Here is a 26,405-nt window from a genome sequence, read left to right as displayed (position 1 = left end):
GGGTGTACAGGGGTGTACCAGATCCGAATTACAATGAGCCGATGGCTAGCTATCACAAAGGCAGGTTTATGGGCCAGTACAGGTTGACGCACAGGTTAATGAGCAATATGGTACGATGTTATCTCAAGTACTGTACACCGCTTCATTGTGATGTCATAAGCAAATATTTCTCCTATTCATATAGCCGTCGGCAATAGACCAATGGCTCCATTTGGCGTTGGAAAGTATGCAGTTAACAAACATGTGTTCAGCTAGTCATTTGTCTTTTAGTGATTTTTGAGGAAACCGCCGCGATAGCTCAGACTTCTTGAATCGGCACTTCCTACCCGACGTTAATAAATACCGCAATGCACATAAATGAAGTGACGTAGCCAGCCAGGGTCGAAACAGCTTCCATGTTGAAATCGAAACCCTTTTATTTTAAATGCCGATTTTATGTCCAATATTTCGCCATGCATTTGCAATTCAGTATTTTGTTATTAGTGATGCAAATTAGCGACAATAGCTGTGTATAGCGGCATACGATCTGAGGTTACTGACATCTCTTGCAGCCCAAGTGCTACTATCGACTGTGTGTGGTGTGGGGCAGGCCTGATACACAGTAGGCTGGTGCGCCTGCTATCATCACTGATCTGAATTACCGCTTCTGCAGCAGTAACTTTACCTACTCTCCAGCCCGAATACTGTTACATTTAGGTTGATTATCATTCGTAATGTCATGCTGTTTTTGGGCTGACACGCAATAAATTCCAATTTGCGTGGCGGGCGGCTTAACTGACTGCGAATAGACTCTGTGACCAAATACAATTTTATTCAAATCCAAATTCTTTGACGGCAATAACTCCACTTCTACTGGTTGGAATTGAACCAAATTTGAAGAACATCGTTTTTATAGACAACCTAATACTTTCATGGGTGAACAGAAAAATTTCAAATTTTTCGTTATTTACTTTATATAATAAACAGAAACTTTCTTCTCCCGAAGCAATGCGGCTACTGGTTGGAATTGAACCAAATTTGGTGTGTAGGCTTAAGTTAGGTAACCTAACAATTTTGTCAAGTACCAAGTACGATTTGAGAAAAAAATTCATTTTTGAAGACCCCTAATGAACAGGGGTGTACGAGTTAAAAGGGTGTACCACGTCGAAAAAGGTTGAAGAGCACTGTTCTATTTCCTTTATAACATAGGCTGACAACTATATAAAGTTCGATCTCTGCGTGACTGCTGGAGCGTGATGCATCTGTGGAAATTACGGTGGCGTTCTGAAGAAAACGGCTGCGGTTAAAATTTTTCTTTCGTTTTACCCTTCAATTCTAGACCACATCATTTTTAGAGTGCAGTGCCCCTTTAAGCACAGAAATACTGGATGAAATATTCTCAAGCTAATGCAATCAGTTCTTATATTATATCAAATTTTTGTTCAGTAACTTCCAGATTAAGCACTTAACCTCAGTATCTTTTGATTGTATACCAATGTGCTGGTGTCTTGAATTGGTAACAATGATAATAACCTTTGATATTCCAATTGTAAAAATAAGCCATTTCTCTTTATATTGAGGAAACAACCAGGAAAAAACAAGCCCACCTGAAAGCAGGTCTGTTGCTTGAACTCGCCGGTATCAAACCCTTCAGGACAAGCCGGTATCTTGTCTTTACTCCATTCCATATGAGTAGATCCTCGTATCACAATATTTCTGGTCAACAGCCCGACTTCACCATGCGTTTCCAGGTCCATACCTGAATCAGATTGCCATCTCAGAGCGGAAGTTGCATGATTATAATGGATCCTACCAGATATTCTCTCGCTGACGGATATATGAGTGTAGCTCAAAGAACTTTCCAAAGTCAGCTGTGTACCATCATTAGATACTGCTTTGATGACATGCTTCTCGTTTTCACGTTGTGTGTGACGCAATCCTGGAAATAAAACAGTATCAGAGATATGTATTGGTTGATTTTGAACTTTGTGTACAGGTTTGATATGTTTATTAAAGCCAGTAGAAACCTAGGGATTATTGGTAGCAAACTTCAATGCAAACCACTTGGCAATAAGTCAGTCAAATTTCTAATAACCACAACAGGTGTGCAATCCTTTAATTTCTACTCTTTTCAAATTATAATTATTTATCGTCACTAAATGGGATAACCAGAACGTATGCAACTTGCTAGCGGAAATGCAGCAAATTTATATAATGAACTTCTTCATAAACCACTAGGTGAAAAATCAGTATGATTTCAACAACTAGGTGTGAGAATGGTTTACGTACCTTATCAAAGCGCCAATAAAATAGTTAAAAACGATAAGCATACAGTCCTCAAGTTATACTCATAAAAAATTATTGAACAAGACTGCATCACATGTTCAAAACCCATATATTTTGAAAGTTCGGCGATAATTCTGGCATATTGATACTATTGCAGCATGAAAGAAGCTCTTTCCCAGTATAATACAAGGTAATAGTATGCCAACCAGGTTACAAAATTCACCTAGTAAACCGGTAAAACCATCACTTTCATACTGGCTAAAGAACACAGATTACTATACCGGTTGTCGCAAGAACAATCTCATCACCAATGCTCCACGTCACAGCATGTTTGAGATGTATGGTGTCAGTGCCGGCAGCTGCAGTTTGGGAAAGATGGGTCCATGTGATTGGTACGTGCCTTGATAGAAATGGGAGAAATGATATCTGTTATCGAATATGCGATGAAAACTCACTTTCCGTGAAGATCCAAAGTACCGTTGCGTACACCGATGGTTTTAGTACCGTAAATAGGAAGCTCGCGAGATCTGAGATGTCCGTGCAACGTGATAATTGCCTTGTGCTCGAAGGGAGCGTCTTCGGTTCCAATCTGGGATTAAAGTAATTTGAAACAAGTTCACAGATGACCAGAGGTGGCCAGTAACAAAGAGGATTTGTCGACTTGCAATACTTATCCAAGTGGTTATGATTTAGACTACGTCCACTTATACTCCTCTACTTACTTCTTACTACTATTTACTTCATTAATAAGAAAGTAGTTTCGGGAAATGTTTGCATTACCTTTACAAGTGACTCACAATAACCACTTTGACCGCCTCTGAAAATGACTGGTAGCTGGTCAACGCAGTGTTGATGTTAGTCCAGTTTAAAAAGCATTACGAAATTTGAAAAAATGAATGAAATGGAAGCAGCGCCCTTGAAGCCTGACACAAAAAGCAACCCTGGCAAGTTAGATATTTCTAGGATTACCTGAAGCACTCCGCCGTCAGTGATGAGGATATTCTCAGTCTGCAGATGGATATCCTTCTCGTCAAATATGACAGTCCCTCCTTGAATCAGGATCATTTTCAAGACTGGCGTGTCTTCGTCGATGAGCAATGTCTGCGATGCTGGAACCACGACGAATTCCCCTTCTTGCGGAGGAGGATTGCCGCCCCAAGTGTATTGAGATGACCAAACATCTGGTACAATAATTTTCAAATGTACTTTTGTGGCAAATACTCCAAGCCACGATTAATCACTGATATCCTAATCGACTACAAATGGTATAAAATGGAAATATAGGTACTGTATCGAACCGTAATTACTAAAATGTGCTATATTCCAATATTCTTCATATGTACATCAGATTTTTTAAAGAGATGTATTCTTTATATCAGTACATTATAGAAATTATTTATGTTGAAGTCATACTTGTTACAACAAAAACAATACAAAAATATTGAGTTATGCAAGTAAATTCAATCGTCGCTCTGATATCATCATTCACAGTCATGTATAGCTAGAGAAGAATCAGATATAAAAGACAGTCGAAACTGTGCATATGAGTACTCATATCATATCATACCTTGGCAGGAATACCGTTAGAATTATTATGCAACAAATAAAGTTTGATGATAGAGTCACGCATGAAGAACTTCATACTAGATTCGACGATAGGTCCAAAAATCATGCACCTACCTATATAATAGAACTGAACATCAGTCAAAGCTTTCCCTTTCCCCGCAATTGTGACCAATACATCTGCTTTGAGGCTGTGTCCTATCGCATTGGTTGTGCATCGTATTTCAGCGACAGTGACCGAAACCAAATCGCATACCACCCCGCCAATTTCCACATTAACCTGAATATCAAATCTCATGCAATGAACAATACAAAGTCAAATAAAGAAACGGATTACATTGTTCATGTCGGAGTCAAACAAAGTTCCTGTGATAGTGACGGTGGTACCACCTTGTGTCCCACCTCTTGTGGGAGATATGGCGGTGACTTTTGGGGTTCGGTCGGAAGCATAAGTGTAACTGTTGCTGACGACGATGGACTGGTCATTTACGGAAACTGTGACATCACAAACTTTGTCGATGGAAGTGTCTTCAGGCATCACTGCAATTGTAACATCTTTACTAAACAGATATAATTTTTAAACATTGTGCATTGTTTGGAAATACCTATACATTATTTTCCTACACTCTGATTGAATCAGACTAAAGTTCAAATTTCGAAATACCAAGCTCTGGTTTAGTCAACCCAGTGTGTCTTGTATAGTAGGTTATATGCGGTAAAATCTTAATCATATCACTTGGTAACCTGGTAATCTAATTCCCAAAGCATATTCCTCTTACTTGGTACTTTACAGATAATTTCGCTATAACTGGAACTGGTTCCTTCCGTATTATTCCCATGATCACAAAGGCTATCACAGATATACACCATGGCATTGCCGCTGAATCCTGTTCCAGTCAAGGTTAAAAGGTTTCCACCGGCAAAGCTTCCTGCAAATTGGAATGAATCGTATGGACTTCTAAATATTACAATCACAGGAATATTATATGTAAATAACTATGAAATAGGATAATGCTGTGAACCAATACCGACAATTTTTTTTGAACTACAGGAGAGGTTCAACATACATTACATATATGATAATATAGCATTACTGCTATCTGGCTGAATCCAAATCACAAATGCATAATGACATTTTTTCCATTAACCATTGACCCAATACACTAGATATATGCTTTGATGCATCACCGACCTTGGTCAGGACTTGTGTTTGAGACAGTGTATGAGTAGTTGAAGTAAACGTTGCTTTCAGCATTTCCGAAGGGTATGACGTTGGCAGTAACCGGATATTCCCCACCAGCATGCTCTTGCAGTACACAGGTAATCTAGGAAGGTAAAACAAGGGTAGTATTCACCACAACATCTATAATGCAAAGAAATGGCTGTTAGTCAGTGAAAATGAAGCATAAAACAGATAGAAAGAGAGTCTTTTGACTTCTCAAAATTGTGGGTTTGCCAGAGGGAGAGGGTGATCAAGTGTTCACAAAAAGATTTGACTGAAGTTATATGCCGGATACTCGTCCCGTTACAACCCTACCCATTTACTCTGGCTTGAGACGTGCACTGATTTTGCTTACCAGCAGGTGGATTCGCTGATGGGAACCTAACCCAAGATCTCTGGAGCATTAACTAATCATATCAGATGGCTGTCAGTAATAGTGACGCATAAGAAACCCCGTGAAAGTAATGTTAAGTGGAAATGCTCATCATTTGCTAAAGGACACAACTTAGTTAGGCTAGGTTTTACATGATATTCAGTTTTAGACATGAGTCTGCAAGGTCGTACTTTGGCAAGGATTGATATAAATTGGGTTCCCTCAAATATGTTTATGCTAACTCAATACCTGAGTATCAGCTCCAGCTGTGATTGAGCACTCGACATCACCAATCATCACTTTCATGTTGCTTGGGTCGAAGAGAGCGCCATTTATGGTGACCGATGATCCAGCCGCGCCTGCAAATTTAAGTTAGTTTGATCAGTACCACCGCCATGGAACACTTTTCAAAGCATACTTTCTATAATGTATGCAGAAGAAATCTGAAGCATCTACCTAATGACATTATCATAAATATTTACCAAATTTCATATATATCTTCAAGTAAATTTTTTACATCTATGGCAGTAATTTGTATAATACATTGCATGCATTGACTCTAATAATGTCTAGTGAAGCAATCACAAACAGTAAAATATGCACAGCACATAATCTAGAAGGGCATAAGACATTTGAACATTTACTTGTGTCTTAGACCTGACTGCGTCTTGCACACATATGATCACGGTACCTTCAGTCGGAGAGATATCGTGGATTTCAGGAGTGACATCTGCATGATGACGGAAGTCTGACAACGCTGTATAAGTTTGACCGTTCCCGCATGTTACAATCACATCACGATATTTGGCATTCTGAGCGACCGTCACGCATTCCATCTTTTTAAATATCATTTAAAATATGACATGAAATAGATTACTTACATGTTGCACACTACACATCATGCAAAGTTGCGGCACAATACCATACCTGGAAGTTGGTGAGAGCATCCGTGTTTATCACGCAATCTTTGCTGCCCACTTTCACTTCAATATCGTCACATGTAAATCCATTCCCAGTAAACTCAATCGTTGTTCCTCCCTCTTTACTACCGTTGACTGGAGACATTGATGTGATGATAAGGGAGCTGTAATTAATACCTTTAGTTACTATCTGTGTCTTTTACCATATTTAAATCAACGTCGCAGTTCTTGAAGGGGCAATGCACTTTAAATATGGTGTGGTCTCAAATTAAAGATCGAACGGGAAAAAAATTTGGCTAGACTAGAATATGGACTTCGCATATTAAAAAACTGGGTTGAGCAAGTGCAAGTGAATAATTTGTGTCAGCAATTTCGCAACACGTTAAGCAGCGGAGACGCGCAGACTCGTCACACTGGTAATTTATCCACGCAAACAACTAGCTTACAATGAGAATAGTTGGAATTTTGTTTTAGGTGCAGCTTCTTTACGGTGGTTTTTTGAAGAAAATAACTGTGACCAACATTTTTCACGATTTTATCATCTATTTGAGAATACATCATATTTAGAGTGCAATGACCCTATAAGATGTTATCAGCAATTGTATAAATTATAACGCGGGATTGAAAGTGGGTGGCTGTTGTAGTAGCAATTCAAGTGCATTATAGCCTTGTGGTGAGCAATGATCACCAAGACATCGTCAGTTCCCAGTGTCCAATCGCATATTATTGATTCAATTCGCCTGAACATTAATCAATATACATGTTAAACATGCTGCACACAATAGCACAAACCATAATACCAATGACGTACTTCAGTGTTTCGTTACTCTTCATGTCTGGCAACTCAAGTTGCTAAATCTAAACATTTCATTAACCTGACTATGTAAGTAGCGGATGGGTCAGTTTGCGCATTCCCAACGCCTGGCACTTGAACTTGTAGAAAATAGACGCCCGCTGGAATCTGGGCGATGGTGCAAGTCAAGGATGTGGCAGATGAGGTTGACACGGCACAGCTTTCCGAACCTACAAGACGGAAAAAACAAATTGATGCAAATCGAACACATGGAAAGATAGAGAATTCCCTTTAGAAAGGCTCATTTAATGATTGACTCTTCAGTATTACATTCTAATATAACACCGATGACAGTATTCGCGTAGGATAGGAATTGGTCAAATTCACTCATGAAAACCTTACAATTTTTGTAGTTACCAATTTTTCCAATTTTATGATATTGAAAGAACATTTAATCATGGAAGAAAAGAATATTTATGCTGCAATATAAACTATTTGACTCCTATTACATCGATAGCCATGTCTTGGGTAAATTCTCGTTCTGCCAATAACTGGAACAGCCAGTCTATTATAGTAATCCGATCCATTCCCTCAAGTGTAGCATATGTTGATTCATATATGTGATCAAACAACGCAAGGAAATAGTCTCAACGATATTTTCGCAAATATCGTTGAGAAAAAAGGTTATAATACAAGATTTATTGGCCCAAATCACAATTTTATGACAATAGAACTGACATGCCTTTGCTTGTGCCGAGATCAGAAACCACAATATCATCCGAATCTGATTAAACTCACCGATAGTAACAGTGGTGTCACTCGATAAAGAAGTTCCTGTCAACGTCAGTTCTGTGTTTTCTGATGTAACAACAGTTGATGGAGACACGCTGGATATTTGTGGAGTCGAATTTGCGTCATACATGTAGTTGCACGTACCGGTACACATGACACTTGCGCCACTAGAAACATGTTTTCTCAGTGATATTGAATGATTTGACTTGCCGAATTCAAATAGCTCCAATCCTGCACGACTAACCTGACGGTAGCGGTGACTTCTACAGTTCCTGCGGTTGTCGATGGAGACGTGCGGCACTTGATTTCAAAGTAATCCACCGTTTCAATATTGCAGGCAAGGAAACCCACCAGGATTGAGAAATCCGAAGAGAATCCGCTACCTGGAGTTGAATGGTATATGAGACATGACACTTCATTTTCATTGCTTGTCTATTTTATGTTATCTTATGTAACTTTTCATTCAGTCTGCAAGCCTCTCATTCACAGGTTCTTTTATTATTATTTTCTGTAAGGATGTTTGATTAACACACTATTCCTATCACACTACCTTTTAATCAACAATATTCTTTCCGATTCTCTACTAGTTGCTGACGATTACCCCTGATAAGTGTCAGCCGAAAATATTCGGGTTCATTTCAATACGAATATAATATTCAATTGTAAATTGAAGTTCTGTACCTCAAAGCTCTTCGAATATCTTTTAATTGTATCGAAATATTTGATATAACTGAACTCTTATACAATCCTATATGGTTACCAGTACATACTCTGGCATCACAAATCAGGTTAAATCAGTGGTTCTCAAGCTTTTTCACTGTGGGAGCCATTTTATGAACCTCAACTCTGTCGGGAGCCGCATGATGGCACGAATAACGTAATTTATTGAGAATAGAAAAATATCATCAAAAATGGTATCAACGAAATGGTGTACGGCTAAAATAGCGACGGCCTTAATAGCGACGGCCAAAACACCGACTGGCCACAACAGCGACGGCCACAACAGCGACGGCCAAAACCGCGATTGGCTCAAACAGCGACGGCCAAAACAAATACGACAATTTCCCCAGACGACACTGTGACAGCGGGCACTCCCCATACGGACAACTTCCGAAACGACGTTACCCAGCCACGTCCCTTCACCGATGGTATACCGAGGTATACCCTTCACCGTTGAAGCCGATTGCGGATGATTTACAATTTACATTCTTCCAGATAGTAAATAGATAGTGATCACCACAGATTTAGCGTCACAACATGTTTATTGAGACTTAATCCACAATCTTTCTGAGTTCCGAGAGCATGTGAATTGAGTTTGGATGAACAAGGCGTGACGCTAAATCTGTGGTGATCACTATCTATTTTGCAACTTAGTGCGAAACTTGAAATTGAATTTGATTTTTCACAAGTTTGTCATAACGAGGTTTCATCGTGGAGGAAGCTGTGCACAAGAGCTGTTTCAGATGACGATCAGTCAATCGGTTGCGATATTTGCTTTTGATCCTCACTAATTTGCTGAAAAGGGCTTCACATACATAGGTTGAACCGAACATGCAGGCATTCTTCGATGCGTTAGCTATCAGGTTGGGGTATTTTTCTTCAGGAACAGCACCCCAAAATTCAAGGAGTCCATTGCTTTGAAACAACAGTCGCAATTCTATATCGGACTGCAAGTCCAGCAGTTCCATCTGAAAAATATCAGGGGCAGTGGCGGCATCTACTGCCATTGGGTTTGAAAATATATTCATCAGGGGTACGGAATGATGCATTCCCTCAATTCGACGTTTAAACCCGTCAATCAAGGTACTAATAACCTGGTCATATGTTTTGAATGATCCATTCTGTCGGTGGTTTGAAAGCGTTACAAAATGTGTCGTAACACCCTCCTCTAGGTGCTTTCTCCAAAGACACAATTTCTCAATGAAACCAGACACTGTCCCGTACCAGGCGTGACAGAGCTTGTTATTTCCTTGTAAGTTCCGATTTAGTGACGACAGGTGTGAGGTAATATCCACCATGAACGCCAAGTCAGCAACCCAGTGTTCGTTTCCCAACTGAGGGATGTCTTTCTTTCCTTCGACAAATATTTTAATCTCAGGAAGTAGCGCGTAAAATCTTTTGAGGCATGCAGCTCGGCTTAGCCATCGTACAGCGGTGAACATGATCAAGTCTCCATGGTCAGCATCAATATCGGTGAGAAAAGCCTTGAATTTTCGATGGTTAAGTGCGTTTGCTCGAATCCAATTTACGGTCGATATTACTATATCTGTCACATTGGACATCTTTAATGATTTAGCAACAAGACTTTCCTGGTGTATAATGCAGTGTTGCCAAGTCACAGCGTCAAGATTCTGTTCAGCACGCCATTTGTTGACGAGTCCTTGAAGACCTAGATTTTTGCCGAGCATTGCTGGGCAGCCATCTGTCGCCAATGAATATAATTTCGATGGGTCTAAATGCGCTTCTTGAAGAGTAGCATGAAATTCACGAAACATGTCGGTTCCCTTCGTTGTGCCATGAATAGATCGCAAAGTAAGAAACTCCTCGCAAATCTTGAAATCTGGCATGACTCCCCGGATGAATACAGCTAATTGCTCTATGTCGGTAATGTCGTTAGTGCTGTCAAGAGCAAGCGAGTAGTAAGAAAAATCTTGCGACTTGTGAATAAGTTGCTCATGCAGATCTTGGGATATGCAATCGACACGACGCGTTACTGTATCATTGCTAAGCTGCAATTTTTTAGCTTTCTGCTGAATGGCAGGAGAACAATTGTCTTCGGTAAACAAAACAATAGCCTGCTTCGTAATTTCGCCATCAGAATATGGCTTCATATTGCTGGCCAATAGATGACTGATCTTATATGATGTTATTGTTACCTCTTCGGGTTCTTTTTTTTTTAAAAACATTTTTCCTTGTTTGCTACGCTCTGATTTCAGACATTCTAACTTCCGTTTCCTTGATTCACCTTGATAGACGTCGTATTTTCCCGCATGTGTTTTATAATGCCTCTTAACGTTGAAAGATTTTACACCGTTTATTATTATAGGGCACAGAAGGCATTTCGCTTTGCCGTTTTCCTCAATTTGAAAATACGCCTCTTCCCATTCACTTTGAAAGGCCCGATTTTCTTGCACAAGGGTGCGAGATTTCTTTGCAGGTTGATCTGAACCTGACATTATCATTGAACCAAAGTCTCCGATATTTTCTAACGCTATCAAGATCAAAGCAAAGAGTAAGAAAATAAAGTACCTGCAGTTACCCCAAACGTTGATTGTCTTATTGACCGAGTCTCTTGTCACCCGTATTCTAATATGAGCCGCCGTCTCGAGCGAAATAAACTTCGCCCGTCTCATTACAGACACCTGATTAGGCTTAGGTCAGACGGTCAGAGCCTTCAGTAAAGCAGTAAAGGTTCGGATTTAAAGCCTACCGAAATTACTATCGGTAATGTTACGTCACAACCCGTACAACTTGTATTACGTAGGATTCTATTGTGATCAGGGAATGACCTTCGCGTCAGTAAACGTGAACATAAACGTACATTTGTTGTGTTGAAGGCGCGATTTATTTATGATCATGAATAATTAGAATTTCCGTAGAAGCATCAATGATTTCACATCGTTAGTGAGAGCCGCACGGAGAGCAGTCGAGAGCCGCATGCGGCTCGGAGAGCCGCGGTTGAGAATCACTGGGTTAGACAATAACTTGAAGTAATGGTACCACAGAATAGAAGTGCTTTACACCATTTCCAAGTACTCGAGTAGGTGGTGCTCAACTGATATAATTTATTTGGATGGTGTTGTCATTAAACTACTTATAACTGTGCATTATCAGATTTCAAATCCAAAACAGTAGTTAAGTATCGACAATCGTAACATCATTGACAATAAACATGGTTTTTGGAATATATTGTTTCCACGATGAGGCGGTATTTTGCACATTACATGAACAAGAAACATATAGCTCACGAATATAATCGTTAATAACCTCTATCCGATATACAGGATCATTCGCCAAGTAATAGAAGTAAGTTACAGTTGACTTTTTGGCTCATATTTTTATTGCTTCCGAATATCTCTGAATCGGTATTTACTCAATGCATTTCAAACGGTTGTTTGGTCTAGTTACTTGTTTCGGTGACATGTTAAGCCAATGCAACTAAAAGACACTGCGAAATCAATAACACATTCGATGGTGAATATTCCATTATTCTTTTTGCACTGTGGCACTACCAAGATTTCCCATCACGATGCAAAAAACAGACCTGATATTGTCAGCAAAGTACCACCCGATAGCGATCCCTTGGTGGGGCCGATCGATGAAATGCTCGGAAGAAGTGTAAAACGCCGGTCGGAATCATTCACAATAAAGGAACTGGATTTTCCCATTCCCAGTACCTCGACGTCAACCTGCAATACAACAAAAGTCCACGTGGCTGCCAATTTCACTTTAAATCCATTAATCAGCAGAAAACTTCTATATAAGAGCGAGATAGATGGATATTATTGGTAGCAAAATTGAAGGGAAAAGATTGTCAATGTTATCATATCACAAGACATCAAATTCACAACACTCATCGAGTGTCAAGCCTAACATAATTCAAATATTGATTTCAAGCATGCTTGCCAGAATGTAGTGTTGTCAAATTGTACCTATGTCAATTTTAAAGCTATAGGAGAAGCTTCATGGGGCTGAATTCATAATACTATGCATAACTAGAAATATTGCCAGTCAGTACATAGCAGCTTACATAAAGTGCTGTGTAGATTGGAGTACCCTCCTCCGGAGCAATTGTGCACGTTATCTCGGCACTGGTGGACGAGGTTACAGTGCAGCCGTATTCGCCAGCGTGGCCAGACCCAATGACGACTTTGTTGGCACAATTGCTTGAGGCAAATCCCTCCCCTGTGCATAAATTTTTAGTATGACACTTCTCCACTCATTCATTAAAGCCTTTATTAGGAAGAGAGCGGAGTATTGGGAAATATGAAGTAACAAGGAATTTCAAGTCCTATTTGTATTCTATATTTGTACCAGTTTCAAATCAATTTGAAAATCATTTCCATCATGGGAAAACCCAGAATTATCATAATTTTGCTACAATGATGAGACATAACTCTGTATCATGATAAATTATGCTGTATTTGCAATTCATGCATTACAAAACTGTCGTAAACACTTGTGAAATCTAAGTGATTCTAAATTCTGCAAGTTCATGATATGCCTGAAGAGAGAAAGGGATATCTTGCACATGCTGTTCGAGCACTCAACTTCAAAATATCGAAAAAGATTAACGTTTGTGTACAGTCTTTTATTGGGGGACTCTTATCAGTACCTTGACACAATATACATCGTTTTACATCAATTTTACCAGTAATTTTCATTTCAGTCCCAATATATCCTTCGTTGACAGAGACGGCAGTGATCTTTGGTGAATAGCATTCGTCCGTGACAACAGAAAATTTCCCAGATTCGGATGAAACAGAGCTAGGAGTGCAGCTGGGTATCGTTGAAAGAGGGGTACACGTACTTCGTTTCCGGCGACCCGCTCCCCCTGTACATATATCAATCAATAAAGGAGTTGTCACACGCTGGTTGTCGGTTGAAGCGAGTCAGCAACATTCTTGCTAGCAGTTGAAACAAACTGTGCGGTGATCCAAATAACAAGGCTACAGAACATATATACATATATCACATGCTTACCAACATTATATTCAGCCTCATATCCACCAACAGTGACATTGACAGTATTGGCTTTTGATAGCGATGGTTCAACTATAATCGATTGTTTCATTTCCACACTGCCCCAATCTGGATGATCGACTTTACCGCTTGAGACGAAGTAAGTACCCTCATTGTTAAAGGTGTAGCTGTAACTGCCTGTAAATATAGGTAAATAACCTAATTATTTAAATATTATTCATACATACAGGTCCGCATGCACCAATATGGTTTGCACAAGAACCAGAGTGCAAACGGCAGTTTGGAGTCATTTCCGATACACCCTCATCAGATTGATCATGGTCTGCTGCTCTGAGGCAGTGAATTGGCTCGTAATTTGAAGAAACTCGGGAGGTTGTATTATTGTGTACCCCGTGTTTTATATGCGATTTCAAGAACTGTGGTGATTCGAGCTCGCAGTCGGCTGAAGATAGAATGGTTTGAAACTGCAGGTTTCACTAAGCTTCATTTATAATGTAATTAGGGAAATTTTACATCACATAATTGGACATGGAATATGCATAATACATAACAACCTTGGTTCAACGACAGAGAGATTTGCTGATAATGTAGAAGTCAATGAGTACCGATATTCTCAAATGCGGCAACCAAGAAATCAATCAAGAAACCAACCTCAGAAATGTGCATAATATGAGTGATATGTTATTATGTGATGATGGAATAAGAAAAAAGATTATATATATGTATTTTTGCTTAAGCTTTGTTTGTAGTTAGACACTTCAAGCTGTGGTATATTATGGCATGACATTTCAAAAAAGAATGTTGAGTAAATATTTGAGCTTCGAAAAGAATAACGTGCCAGTCACAGTTAACATGGAAATAAGTAGAAGACTTTGCCTTAACTGATGTGAAAATTATAGAAATATAAATCATATAAAATATGAAGCAGTGTGTTCCAAGTTCAAAAGTACTTGAGGTAAAAATATGAGAATGGCAAGAAATCTGAAGGCCACATTTTTGGGTTCACAATAAGCATTATGAGCAGGAAATAACACGGCATATTTCCTGAAATAGTGACTAGTAACAAAAAATGCAAGAAATGACCTTTTTCCGATTTATCTGGACTGGACTCAAATCCGACTTCATCATATACATCACTACTCGCTGTCGCCGTAGTGAACACTCGGGCACCCCACTCCCAGCCTCCTTCTGCACCTTGAAATTCCCATTTCCACGTCACCGTATCACCAGATTCTACGTGGAGGACAAGTGAATCCCACGCGTAACCGGTGCCTTGAGCTGAGAAGAATTTTTTAAAATCAATTATTCATGACAAAGCTATGCAAAAATAACAAATATCTTCTATTCAATAATGGAATGGTAGAATTATGATAATTATGAATGACGCAACTGATAAATAAAAAATATTTGGCTGTATTCAGATATTAGACATGGTCTATTGAAAGACTGGTTCTTCAAAGCACCAGACGTAATAGATATATAATTATCGTTACATAACCATCTGAATAATTTATGGTGGGTATTATCGCTACACAACATGTTACAAAACATCGGATAAAACATACCAAAATAGTTATCGAAGGAAATTACATTGGTTAACTGCTTTTCACATTACCTGTGAAAATACCTAATGAAGGTACAGGATAAATTCACGTTCACAAGGCTAAAAGAAATGATGGTTGGTAAAATGGCCAAGCAAGTAATGGTAAGAAACGTTACATTTTCAGATTTGAATGTACTACAAATATTCAAGCGTGGAAACTTACTAGCATGACGTCCGTTATTGGTGACAAGATGGACTTTTGCCGACGGTCCCGAGACACATTCAATCATAGTACTTGTAATCGATTGAATCTTGCATTGCGTGTCTCCAATTTTAACCTGAAAAAGTTTCCAATCTATGCTGCCCACTGCACAGTGTACAATTACAGAATGTCTATGTACCATCGTGTTGTCCTCAGAGAATCCCGTGCCAGTGATAGTAATTGTATTGCCGCCATTCCTGGATCCGGTTAGAGGTGAAACATTGTTCACTTCCAAATTGTATGCGATAGTAGCAGGTCTGAATTGAATATATGCTTTAATGCAAAATTTACTTAAATGGGTGGTGATATAATACTATGTAATCCCGAATATGTATCAGAGGCAAACTTCAAACCTTCAGTTATAGTTATGAAGGCTATGATTTCAGCAATACCCTTCCCACAATGCTCCCAATATTTAAAATATTTTGTTCATATGTTGACGGACCAAGTTGAAAACCAAACAAGAATTTTTCAAAGAATAACGTACTATTCATCGCATCACTAGTCCCTCCATGTACTCACCCATCAGCATATCCTTTATCTTCATACATGATTTTTACATCATACACCCCAACTGGAGCAGGTGGAAGCTTGCACGTTATTTGGTTGTCCGAGCTCTCAAGTATATCACACACCTTTTCTCCAACCATCACAACTGCATTACTTTGACCAATGTTCACACCAGTAATCGTAGCGTTGCTTCCACCTAATGGCACAAAATCCCAGTGTGAGATGACAGTGTAGGTATGTTGAGATATGCAGCAATATAGCCCTTAAACTAACTATGCGCATTGCGTATATCGACATTCCCAGCATGCTGTCATGCTGTTTATCTTTACTTTGCCTAGGCTAAGGTGGGTGTCTGATCTTAAAGGCTACCGTACTCCAAATTGTTTCGACACCTTCCTATCTTTTCATTGTATCGCAGTTTTGTGATGTTTTGAAACGATGAAAATATTAATAAACCTGATTGATTGATTTATCTAAAGATAGTATATTACTGCAGCAGTGAATTGAATCAAAAATAGAGCTATGTAATTTGAATATTACAGCATGTTTGCTGTGGCAGGGTTATACACCCATGATGATTACAAGTTGTTTCTGAAATATTACTCATGGCATTAACTTGGAGCGATGCAAACTTTAGTACCATTAAAAAAATTAAATATTGATAAAAGTCTTGATAATTAATTAATAATTGATTGGGCTATGGCTTGACGAAATCAGTCTCTATATATAATAATGTTTTGAACATAATTTGACAACGTAGAGGGTGGTATGCAAGAGCTAAATGCAAATTGATATTCCTCAAAGTGTGATTTTATTTGGTAGCAAAATTGGTAAAAAAAAAGATCAAGTAAACTAGGACAGCGAATAAGTAGGCCTATTCATCATGTTTGGTGCATCATATAATCGGAGCATTGCAAAAGAATTGTTAAAATCCATTGAATTGTCAATGGACATTGAAAGTTTGGCAAGCAAACTATATTCTGAGACAGAGTTGCAATGATTGTCAATGGGTAAATTTCTTGGGCTTGTATCGAAACACCGTATCAAACACAAGAGAAATAAATCGAGGTTTGATGTCACATATTCTTTGGAGAAGTCAATGTTACTAGTAGCATCAGATATTTGAGTTTCCCTTGTCTTGTAATTTCAAAATGACAAGCACTACAGGGGTTATGGAGCTAAAATATGGAGTAGAATATTCAGCTGCAAACATATGGAAATATGTATTGCTGCGTAGGCTAAAAATATCTCACCGTTCAAGGTAGACGTTGTGGGATTGATTGACACCACCTCCGCATCAGCATTAGTGTAGGTGAAAGATGTGCTGCCGAGGTTGATAGCACCGTCCATAGCACTGACTAGAGATTAAACATTTTTTATAAAAATGTATGTTATATGAAAAACGAACAAGTAGGCAAGCAGAAAATTTACCGGTTACTGAAGTTGATGATCCGTAGCTTGGTGTACGGCATTTGACCTCAGTCGCCACCACATCAAGGATTTCACATGGAGATGAATCGAATGTGAAGACTGTGTTTGAGGAAAATCCGTACCCACCGATAGTTACGAGTGTTCCACCTGTACAGAAGAGGCATGTGCAAACTTACTTACTGGCTAACCAAATTAAGGGTGAATATTTTGACAAACATTAGCCCTCGGACCATTATAATGGTGGAAGGATCAAGTTCAGTTTGAAGGTACAATAAAGAATTTAAAAAACATTAAATTTCAATCAGCACTGGAACTATTTTGAGTAATTGGACTCCTGACGCAAAACTAAACTATCATATTAATTTTGTTATACTATATTCCTAGAATGTCAAATGTATTGTCGTATTTTTCTTCTTCCTTACCTGATTTAAAACCAGAATTTGGATTTATTGAAGACACGGAGCCGGAAATCGTAAACAGAAGAGATGTAGACTCAGACGTTTTTCTTGCGAAGCCTTTTCCACCAACATTCAGCACCAAGTCATATGTTCCGAGGGACCCAGCTTGAAGCTAATATCAAGTACATTGCAATGAGTACGTAAGATGGAAGTAGATGTAACATACTATGCAAGTAATGCTTGTAGCCGTGTTGCTTGTGACACTGCAGTCACTATCTCCAATTGTTACTGTCGAAGTTGTTGAGCCAACAATTCCGAGGTTGGTTCCAGTAATTGTTATAACTGTACTGGAAGCAGAAGACCCTGAACAAAAAAAATGTAAGTCAATATCCGTATCTAGTTATCATTGGTAATTACTTTCACAAATCATCATTTCCTCTTAAAACTATTTGTATAAATGCACAACTACAGTTCAAACATATGTCGTAAGATAACGACACAACACATAATTGCTTGTTTTGGCAAAGCAAATAACTTTTCCATGCAGCCCAGTCAATTTTATATGTTGTACGCTACTACTGTGCTGAACACAAGCTGTGCAAAAGCAAGCTTATGACAAAATTAAACTCCTTCTCTCCAGAATTCAACGCACATATTTACATCACATGCGGGTCATCGTTGTCCAATTACCATACGTTCACAACAAATTACAAGATATTACAATGCTGTATCACGACTGTAGAACAGTATTTCACCAGCGATACGACAGACGTCAAGCATGTATACGGCTGTTTCTTCAAGGTTTGCATGTCTCGTATTTAGATATTCTAGCTATGTCAAGGTGGGTAGTTGATTGAAAGACCATTCCAAGTCGTTTCAAGGCCTTCCTTCCTTTTCATACTATCACAATTTTTGGTGTTTTGATATGATACAATTATAAACTGAAATGAACTGAACAAAGATCATATGTTACTGGTTTGTGGTCAAAATGTGTAATTTTGGTCGCAAATCATGCAGGCCTAATTCACGTCATTAAATGCTAACAAAATATCCAATACCATAATTCACATCGAATTGTATACTTTGATTGACAGAAAATCAATTAAATAAAATATTGCAATAATACAGTAACCTGTAAAAAAGTAGCTACCTGACGACGGTGATATGCCAGAAATAACAGGGGTGGCTGATTCTGACGTCTCGAACTGGCAAGATCCAACGCATTTCGATGGATATCCATTGACGAAAACCTCGACCTATCACAGAACCGCTTGAAACAACCCCAACAGAATCAAATTTGTACTACTTACTTGAGGTTTTTTGTAAGCCAAACGTAGCATGTCTCCCGGAATTGGATGATGCAGTATTCCACCATTTTGCTGAGTTGAAACATGTGCGCTCAAGTCGGATGCTCCTCTAATATCTTGCATGCGAACCTGTAATACAAATTTTAAACGTCTATTTGTCCTAAGCCAACTAATTCAATTTTACTGGTCCTATGCAATATAAAGATAAATGACCATGAGGTAAGGGTGGCCTGATATGAGTCATCAATATACATAAAGCAACTCGTTCTATTGAAAAAAATGGTCGATGAACGTGGATATAGCAGCTTATCCCACTCGGAAGCCAACCAAGAATCATAATTACTCACATTATAGAAGACTTGGTTCGTAAATTTGAATTCACAATAGGGGATACACATCAAACATGCCAATATGGAGTTGAGGCAACTACATTAACAACATCTCTCTGTTACATCTTGTTATTACAAACACAGCTAGACGCTATGTTGTTAATTCATTTTATATAGTGGTTACCTCCATCTGGGGCTTGTTTCCACCATTTGAATACCATTCTATCCTGTAGTCTCTGGCATGACAACCGCCTTGTCTCCACACTTTGGCTTCTCCAAACCCAGGAACTTCAGATTCCAATCTCTCTTCGAATTCTTCAGTGCTTATGTCAACGGGAATATCTGCAACAGTCAGTAAATGTGTTTCTTACGAAATGCGATCGAGATGATCACGAAGTAGTTCTACTTGGTCTTTTCATTTCGGTGCGGCAAAAATGAAAATGGGATTATGTTGCTATTAGTACAAAAAAATTTAATGAGCACTCCTATCCATATACATTACATTCTCATACATATCTAATGTGGAATTTCTTATGCAGTTGAATTGCATTTGAATTGAGTCGCGCAAAATATAATCCAGAGAAAGCGGAACTTATTACTATAAATGGTGAATTTCCGAGATAAACTCTGTGAACACATTCTATTCTGAAAATTTACACATTTTTACATAAGTAGATATGTTCGTTCCGCTCAATGGCTACAAATATAAATACCTGTCATGTTATAAGATCCATCCTTCAGATTCACAGTCAAGTCAAAATAGCCCGACATTGGCTTCACCCCTGCCACAGTTCTTTCCCCTGTGACGCCAAAAGCAGCAGGCATCTGGCAAGATGAAATATACAAGCAGGTCAAGTGAATAATTTATATATTCCTGGAATCGGTAATGGCACTGATGTAAGTTACCGTGATAAGTGGAAGTTGATCACCACAATCGTAAGGGTCAATTTTGATCGTGTACACCTCTGCATCGACTGCTTTTGTAATGATAAATTCCTCAATCGGCTTTCCGTTTGCGAGAGCAGGTGGGGTATGTAACCCAACAACTCCTTTTGAAAGGAAAAGAAAGATAATGCAGGTGTATCTGGTAATATTATAACAAAATAGTCACCTTCAATGTCATCAGTTACTTTGCTGCTGCCGATGGTGAGTGCGTCGATGTAGAAATTGTCATATTTACTTTTTCTTATTAACCTTATTACAGACAATGTGACTTCATAAACGTCGGCAAAGTCAGACCTTGCATGTATCACCTACAAAAAGTAATAGAACACTGGCCCTTGTGTCATGGCGGAAACATCTTTCGTTAAATTACTCGGCTGTCCAGACGGAAATTACTGAATATTTTCCATTCAGTCATCATTCATATTGGACTCATTGCTATCATGACTAGGACCTTCAATCAATTGGAAATACCACATCATATTGTACTACAAGAATCCTCCGACGCAATTAACATGTACCGGGACATAACTGTGAACTGTTGGAATGGAGCCTTTGCGTTCCCACAACTGGTTCTACTACATTTGAACCTTGCAATGTATTTGTTATTGGATTTCGCTTGCACAGTGTTTGCAATCAGGATGACTTTGATATAGAAATCAAATTATACGGCAAGATGTTAATTTTCAATTCTGCTAAATTGTGAGAGAATACGGTGTCATACAGAGATGGAATGATAAAAAGGAAGGAAAGGACGTAGTGCATTTTTGTTCTTGATGGTTTTGCGGCATATACACCGACTCATGATATACATACATACGATCTGTACATATGCATACCATGAGTGCATGATGTGCATATGCCGCTGGACAAGGAAGGTGCAGCTTTGTATGGGTTTCTAAGTCTAGCACCACTCCTCCATGCTATCCCAGCAATGCATGAGCGCCAAGCGGGAAAGCCATGAATACCAGTGTTACTAATCAGGTCTTTGGTCTGACCAGCCAGGAATCGAACCAACGACCTACCGATCAAGTAGCCGGACGCTTCACCATTATGCTAGTAGACTACTCTAAATCAGATTTACAAAACAAAAATGGACATAGGTGCTTCATATACACGATGGCATCAACTTACCTCCATCAAATCAATGCAGGAATACCTCCATTCTGTTGCGTGAGTTTGAATAGGATTACTAAAGGCGTGATTCCCAGAAAAAGTGCGCGATTCAGTTTTGAAAGTTCCACTCAAATGTAAGTCTTGGTACCACAATCCGCGATGTGCTAAGCAAAGCTGGAATATGACAGATGAGGAGTATTCAAAACAAATGTAGGCATCACTTTGTTTGCTCGAAAAGATACAGAACAACAACCCACCCACTTATTCACAGTTGCATCGAATGCAGAGTGACGTACAAACTCGTTATCAGCAGTTCTGCCCGCATAATAAATATAATCACAGTTTTTCATAGATGTTCTGCCGCAGAAAGGTTCGATTGCCTGAATTCAAACAATAAAAATGATGTCATAGGTTGCTAAATTTTCAAAATAACTGCTATCAATCAGTAATACAAAAATTATACGATAATTCACTATTAAAAGTTCGAGGAGTAATGCCTGCCCAACTTTGAACCTAGTTGGCAAGTATAGGAAAACCTCTATTTAACACATTCCTATGTGCCTGAGTAGGCATGGTTCATTCCTAGCACATAGCAAGAACCAGTGTATAATGAAGCAATATGAATGAATAGCTCATATATCATATGATGAATTCTACCACAGATTTTCTGCAATTGTTCCAATCTCAGGTCTTCGACTCCTTGCTATGACAGTGAAATCTTTTAATGAGGGTCACATTCTTTATTATAAATTATCAAGTTGAACGAAAATGTTCAATCGCACTGTTGCAGATGCTAATGACACTTGTGATTACAGTACAGGTTAAGAAACAACCATCACATGGAAAAATGAGATTCCATACTATGCAATCACGGGCCTTCCTATAACGTATAGATAATTTTACTACAGGTTAGGTACAGATATGCTATTCAACTTTCTACTATTCATATGCTATTTACTCAAAGATAAATACTTTTCAACTATTATTTTACCTTATTTTGCTCGCCATATCTCCATCCGTGGATGGTTTCATAGTCCACTGTGGTAACAACTGTACTTTTTCGGCGATCAGGTAGCAGGTAATCAGGACAATATGCGGATCTTGTTTCGTCCAGGGCACTTTGTAACTCGGTCGCATCAAAATTTTGGGAAATCGGAGGGGTAGCCCTGTCAGTATAATAAGCTTCATCGTCATCCCAGCTAAGCTATAGCTGTTAGAAAAACTTGAAGCATTTCTGTAAATTCTTATAGCTGTCAATCCTGCTACCAAGACTGATTTGGAAAATAGTGATATGTATCAGACAAAACTTTGAGGTGGTGTTACTGAAATTCAAAGCGTATGTAAGTTGCAGTAGCGGTGCATGAAACACATCTCTTGCAGAGAATTGACTTCTCCATGAAAATAGTGTGTCATATACCAAAGTATTTATGAAACCAGAATATTACCTTCCGCCCAGTCTTAGTTTGAACGTTTTCTGTTCGGACACACCTTTTGTAACTTCTCGTATTGAAATAGTCAAACCTTGAACGCTGGCCGGATACTTCACATATGTTAAAGGAGAATAGTCACCTGCAAATATAAGGTCACACTTTTTCAGATATCGTATACACAATCACAGTTGAACACTGAACAGTGTTATGCCTGCTGCAAGAAACACTACTTATAATATTTCCAAAGTCAACTATTCAATTTATGAGAATTTAATGACGAATTCTCTTGCAATGATTCATGAACTCATATAACTCAGAACAACAATTTTTACTTAAACCAGTAAACGACTTATAGTACTTATAATTCATACTTTAGTAATGAAAATCTGCATTTTATTTTTACTGATGATGAACGAAATCCGACAAGTATTACATACCTCGCTTCATTCTGAACTCTACTGTGTATGTCATGCTCCCGGACGACCGTGTTGCACTTACTGCAATATTCTCATCTTTCAACTCGGAAATATCTTCCAAAGCATTCTTCACTGAAGATTGTGATGCCTAGGTATGGCATTGAACTGGTTTAATCTACTGGCATGTACAAAAATAAACATTGACAAACTTGAGTATAAGATATAGCATCTATTAAAACATGGGATGTTTTCTATCAAATTGCAGTTGGATTTCAATGGATAAGACAAAAAAACAATCATTACAATATTACAGTTAATATGGATAAGACGCCACATTTTAGGAATATTGAGGTTGACACGAGGAAAGTGTATATTGAACATAGAAAACATTGAACACCAATAATCACAGTAACTTGAGATTTGATAATAGGTTACAACAAAAGATAATGATTGAACTTACATCAGCCTTGATGAAGGTGGTCATGACCCCTTCATAGCCAAGACGAAACCCAATCATTTCACAAGACCCTGTGTCTATGCAGGTATGCTGTACCACAACCTCTTGAACTTCGATCGCACCGGCTTGACTTGACCAACCGGTAAAATTTAGTACCTGCACATGAATGGGAATTTGAAGTAACATTCTTAGGAAACATGATAATATGCCATGAACTGATGATTTAACTGGAAAATAATACATAGAATAGACATCTATTCAGTGATGCAATGTTCATACTATTAGAATTGTCTGATTTTGATGACTTTACAATGGCCATAAGATAAAATGAAAATAATTTCCTATGTTAAACTATACTATTGACACAATTATATTTCATCACAAAGGCAAGAAAACAATATAGAAATATTAGAATTCCTGGACAACAGCATGTGTTGCATTTCCATTCTAGAATATCCTTGCAAGTCATCCAGCTCTATTTATTTATTCTTGATTATATAAATATTTGAAGAACTTCTTGAAGGTACAGAACTTCAATAAACAATTAAATAATATCTTCATATTGAAGAAATGAACCCGAACAGTTTCGGCTGACAATCATCAGCGGTGATCGTCAGTAAGAAAAACATTGTATATCACCAACTAGTATAAAAATATCCGATCATATCAATCATGAATTGATTAGATTATAATTGGAGTGACAAATAAGAATATGCAATAATTTATGCGGTTGACCTAATTGTCATACAGTGAATTAAGGAACTGATAAAAAATTGCACTTTAAGATTGCTCCCAGCCTTTAGTACTGGGATCCTTTAATTATGGAGTGAACGCACCATAGAATTTATTGATAAACATATATTTAGGATTTTTACACTGGTTGCATTACGTCATGAAGTCATCACTTGAAAAAAAAATTTGTTAACTACGGAATTCTACAAATAAAAGTATCAAATACGGACAGTTACCTGAGTTTCGTACTCGTACTTGGCTTGAAAATCAATATATTGAATTTCATTTTTTGCATCAACTGATTGAGCGGAAGTAAAAGTTGTTGTTTCCCTTTGAACAGCTATATATATGTATCCTGTAGAGCTGTGTTCAACCATTGGTGCCTCGAAATAACATTCTTGTCCTATATAGAAACAATTCGTTGTCAACATGTCATAAAAGATAGTTAATCTGGCACGTTCAGATGATTATATTTCAAATAAATACACAATAATAAAAGTAAAATTAACACATGAATTGTTTTTCTAAGAGATATTATATTTATGGAAATTAACTCACTTTTATAATATGATCAACGTATAGGTAACAGAAATATTGAATGAAAATGATGGAGAAAGGGAAAGAAGACAAAAAGATTCACAACCCACCAATTTTCCAAAGTATGTTCAAATTCCTTTCGTACATCTGTTATAGTATTCAAATAGCAATAAAATCACCTTTAAGAAGTGGAATCCAATCAGACTTCTGATAGTTATAGTAGTATGACGATACTGCCCAGTTTGTGTACGCTACTTTTGTCTGAAATTCGGAAATTCAACTTATCACACTCTACACCACAATTATGACATGATATGACATACCAAATTCTGATTACTTCCTTCACAATTCACGAAGAGTGATACCAGATCGTCTCCGGCTACCATAAACATGTAGTTGTCGTCTTCTGGGACTACGAATACTCCTGAAGATAGATATAGTTCCGATCAATTCACGATATTAGCATTTAAGAAAGGATAACATAAAAGGAAGCGGCGAATATGAATGCGAAAGGTGTCAGTATAGGCGAGGTCGCTATGCCCTATTGTGGTCCGGTAATCTTGAGGCCTGACTAATATTGTGTGGATTTGAATGTATTTTTATTGCTACTTTGAAGTCAACTCGGTTGCTTGATTGATAGGAATACCCGTCGTCAATGCCGGAACAGGGGTGCGAAGGATTGTCACACCATGGTATGACCCTCATACCGGGGGTCTATCGGTAAAATAAACCAAATTTTATAAGTAATTAGAAAGTGTACCAGTGGATTTCGCAGAAATATCATCTAGCTCATCATTCCATCGCCATTTCGTAGAGTCGACTGTGGTCGAACCATTGTAAGATGCACGGGATGACTCAAAATCCAATACTTCATCCGAGTTTGATGCTCTTTCATCCCATAATTCCATATTTACCCCTCTGGATCCTGTAAAAACAATAGAATTACACATTTTAGTCATTTCTTCATTTCATGACCATGTGGATGTTAGTATTTTGTCAATGCCCTCTGTTCTCCTATTAGAAGAAGATTTATAAAATTTGAATTTATCATGCTCATGAAAGCAATGGTGTGTGAATTAAAATATACATGGATCATTGATCAATAGTTATTTTGACAGATTGACTGCAATATTGAGCTTTTCAAATACATCAGCAATGATTCATCTATTAAAAGTTTTAATTGGAAAATAGACACTTGCATGACACATTTCCTCCGTGACCTTTGTCTGCAGAATATGCAATGTTTAGTGATTCCATCAATTTTAAGCTAACAGAAGCCAATTCCCTGCTTTCTGATCTTGGATAAATTTTAGTGCCTTCAGCTAGATCAATTATGATCCCCTTACGTTTGAAATAATCGTTAG

The 26,405-nt window shown here is 38.1% G+C and overlaps 1 protein-coding gene across 1 annotated transcript in view; it reads right to left on the bottom strand.

Annotated features, from left to right (window-relative positions):
• Positions 1–26,405, bottom strand: part of LOC145455610 (fibrocystin-L-like) — a 62,721-nt gene that overhangs the window by 21,601 nt on the left and 14,715 nt on the right. The window contains exons 9-51 of the mRNA XM_080333590.1: positions 25,802–25,966; positions 25,365–25,465; positions 25,221–25,302; positions 24,741–24,907; positions 23,776–23,928; positions 23,337–23,463; positions 22,915–23,038; positions 22,461–22,635; positions 21,727–21,849; positions 21,488–21,643; positions 20,523–20,664; positions 20,318–20,460; positions 20,125–20,236; positions 19,596–19,753; positions 19,086–19,211; positions 18,926–19,031; positions 18,002–18,138; positions 17,800–17,947; positions 17,378–17,524; positions 17,200–17,304; positions 15,959–16,142; positions 15,576–15,693; positions 15,398–15,512; positions 14,715–14,909; positions 13,632–13,808; positions 13,300–13,482; positions 12,679–12,833; positions 12,193–12,337; positions 8,173–8,311; positions 7,935–8,095; positions 7,219–7,366; positions 6,351–6,507; positions 6,115–6,259; positions 5,673–5,782; positions 5,021–5,153; positions 4,608–4,757; positions 4,166–4,368; positions 3,946–4,108; positions 3,235–3,446; positions 2,721–2,854; positions 2,547–2,665; positions 1,793–1,918; positions 1,587–1,738 (exon numbers count right to left, since the gene is read on the bottom strand). Of these exons, the coding sequence (XP_080189716.1) occupies positions 1,587–1,738; positions 1,793–1,918; positions 2,547–2,665; positions 2,721–2,854; positions 3,235–3,446; positions 3,946–4,108; positions 4,166–4,368; positions 4,608–4,757; positions 5,021–5,153; positions 5,673–5,782; positions 6,115–6,259; positions 6,351–6,507; positions 7,219–7,366; positions 7,935–8,095; positions 8,173–8,311; positions 12,193–12,337; positions 12,679–12,833; positions 13,300–13,482; positions 13,632–13,808; positions 14,715–14,909; positions 15,398–15,512; positions 15,576–15,693; positions 15,959–16,142; positions 17,200–17,304; positions 17,378–17,524; positions 17,800–17,947; positions 18,002–18,138; positions 18,926–19,031; positions 19,086–19,211; positions 19,596–19,753; positions 20,125–20,236; positions 20,318–20,460; positions 20,523–20,664; positions 21,488–21,643; positions 21,727–21,849; positions 22,461–22,635; positions 22,915–23,038; positions 23,337–23,463; positions 23,776–23,928; positions 24,741–24,907; positions 25,221–25,302; positions 25,365–25,465; positions 25,802–25,966 (6,221 nt within the window). The remainder of the gene's footprint in view (positions 1–1,586; positions 1,739–1,792; positions 1,919–2,546; positions 2,666–2,720; positions 2,855–3,234; positions 3,447–3,945; positions 4,109–4,165; positions 4,369–4,607; positions 4,758–5,020; positions 5,154–5,672; positions 5,783–6,114; positions 6,260–6,350; positions 6,508–7,218; positions 7,367–7,934; positions 8,096–8,172; positions 8,312–12,192; positions 12,338–12,678; positions 12,834–13,299; positions 13,483–13,631; positions 13,809–14,714; positions 14,910–15,397; positions 15,513–15,575; positions 15,694–15,958; positions 16,143–17,199; positions 17,305–17,377; positions 17,525–17,799; positions 17,948–18,001; positions 18,139–18,925; positions 19,032–19,085; positions 19,212–19,595; positions 19,754–20,124; positions 20,237–20,317; positions 20,461–20,522; positions 20,665–21,487; positions 21,644–21,726; positions 21,850–22,460; positions 22,636–22,914; positions 23,039–23,336; positions 23,464–23,775; positions 23,929–24,740; positions 24,908–25,220; positions 25,303–25,364; positions 25,466–25,801; positions 25,967–26,405) is intronic.

Source organism: Botryllus schlosseri, chromosome 14 (assembly GCF_051294905.1).
Source record: "Botryllus schlosseri isolate E-star chromosome 14, Bs_hap1, whole genome shotgun sequence".
Taxonomy (NCBI): Eukaryota; Metazoa; Chordata; class Ascidiacea; order Stolidobranchia; family Styelidae; genus Botryllus; species Botryllus schlosseri.
This window is presented reverse-complemented; position numbering and strand designations above follow the sequence as displayed.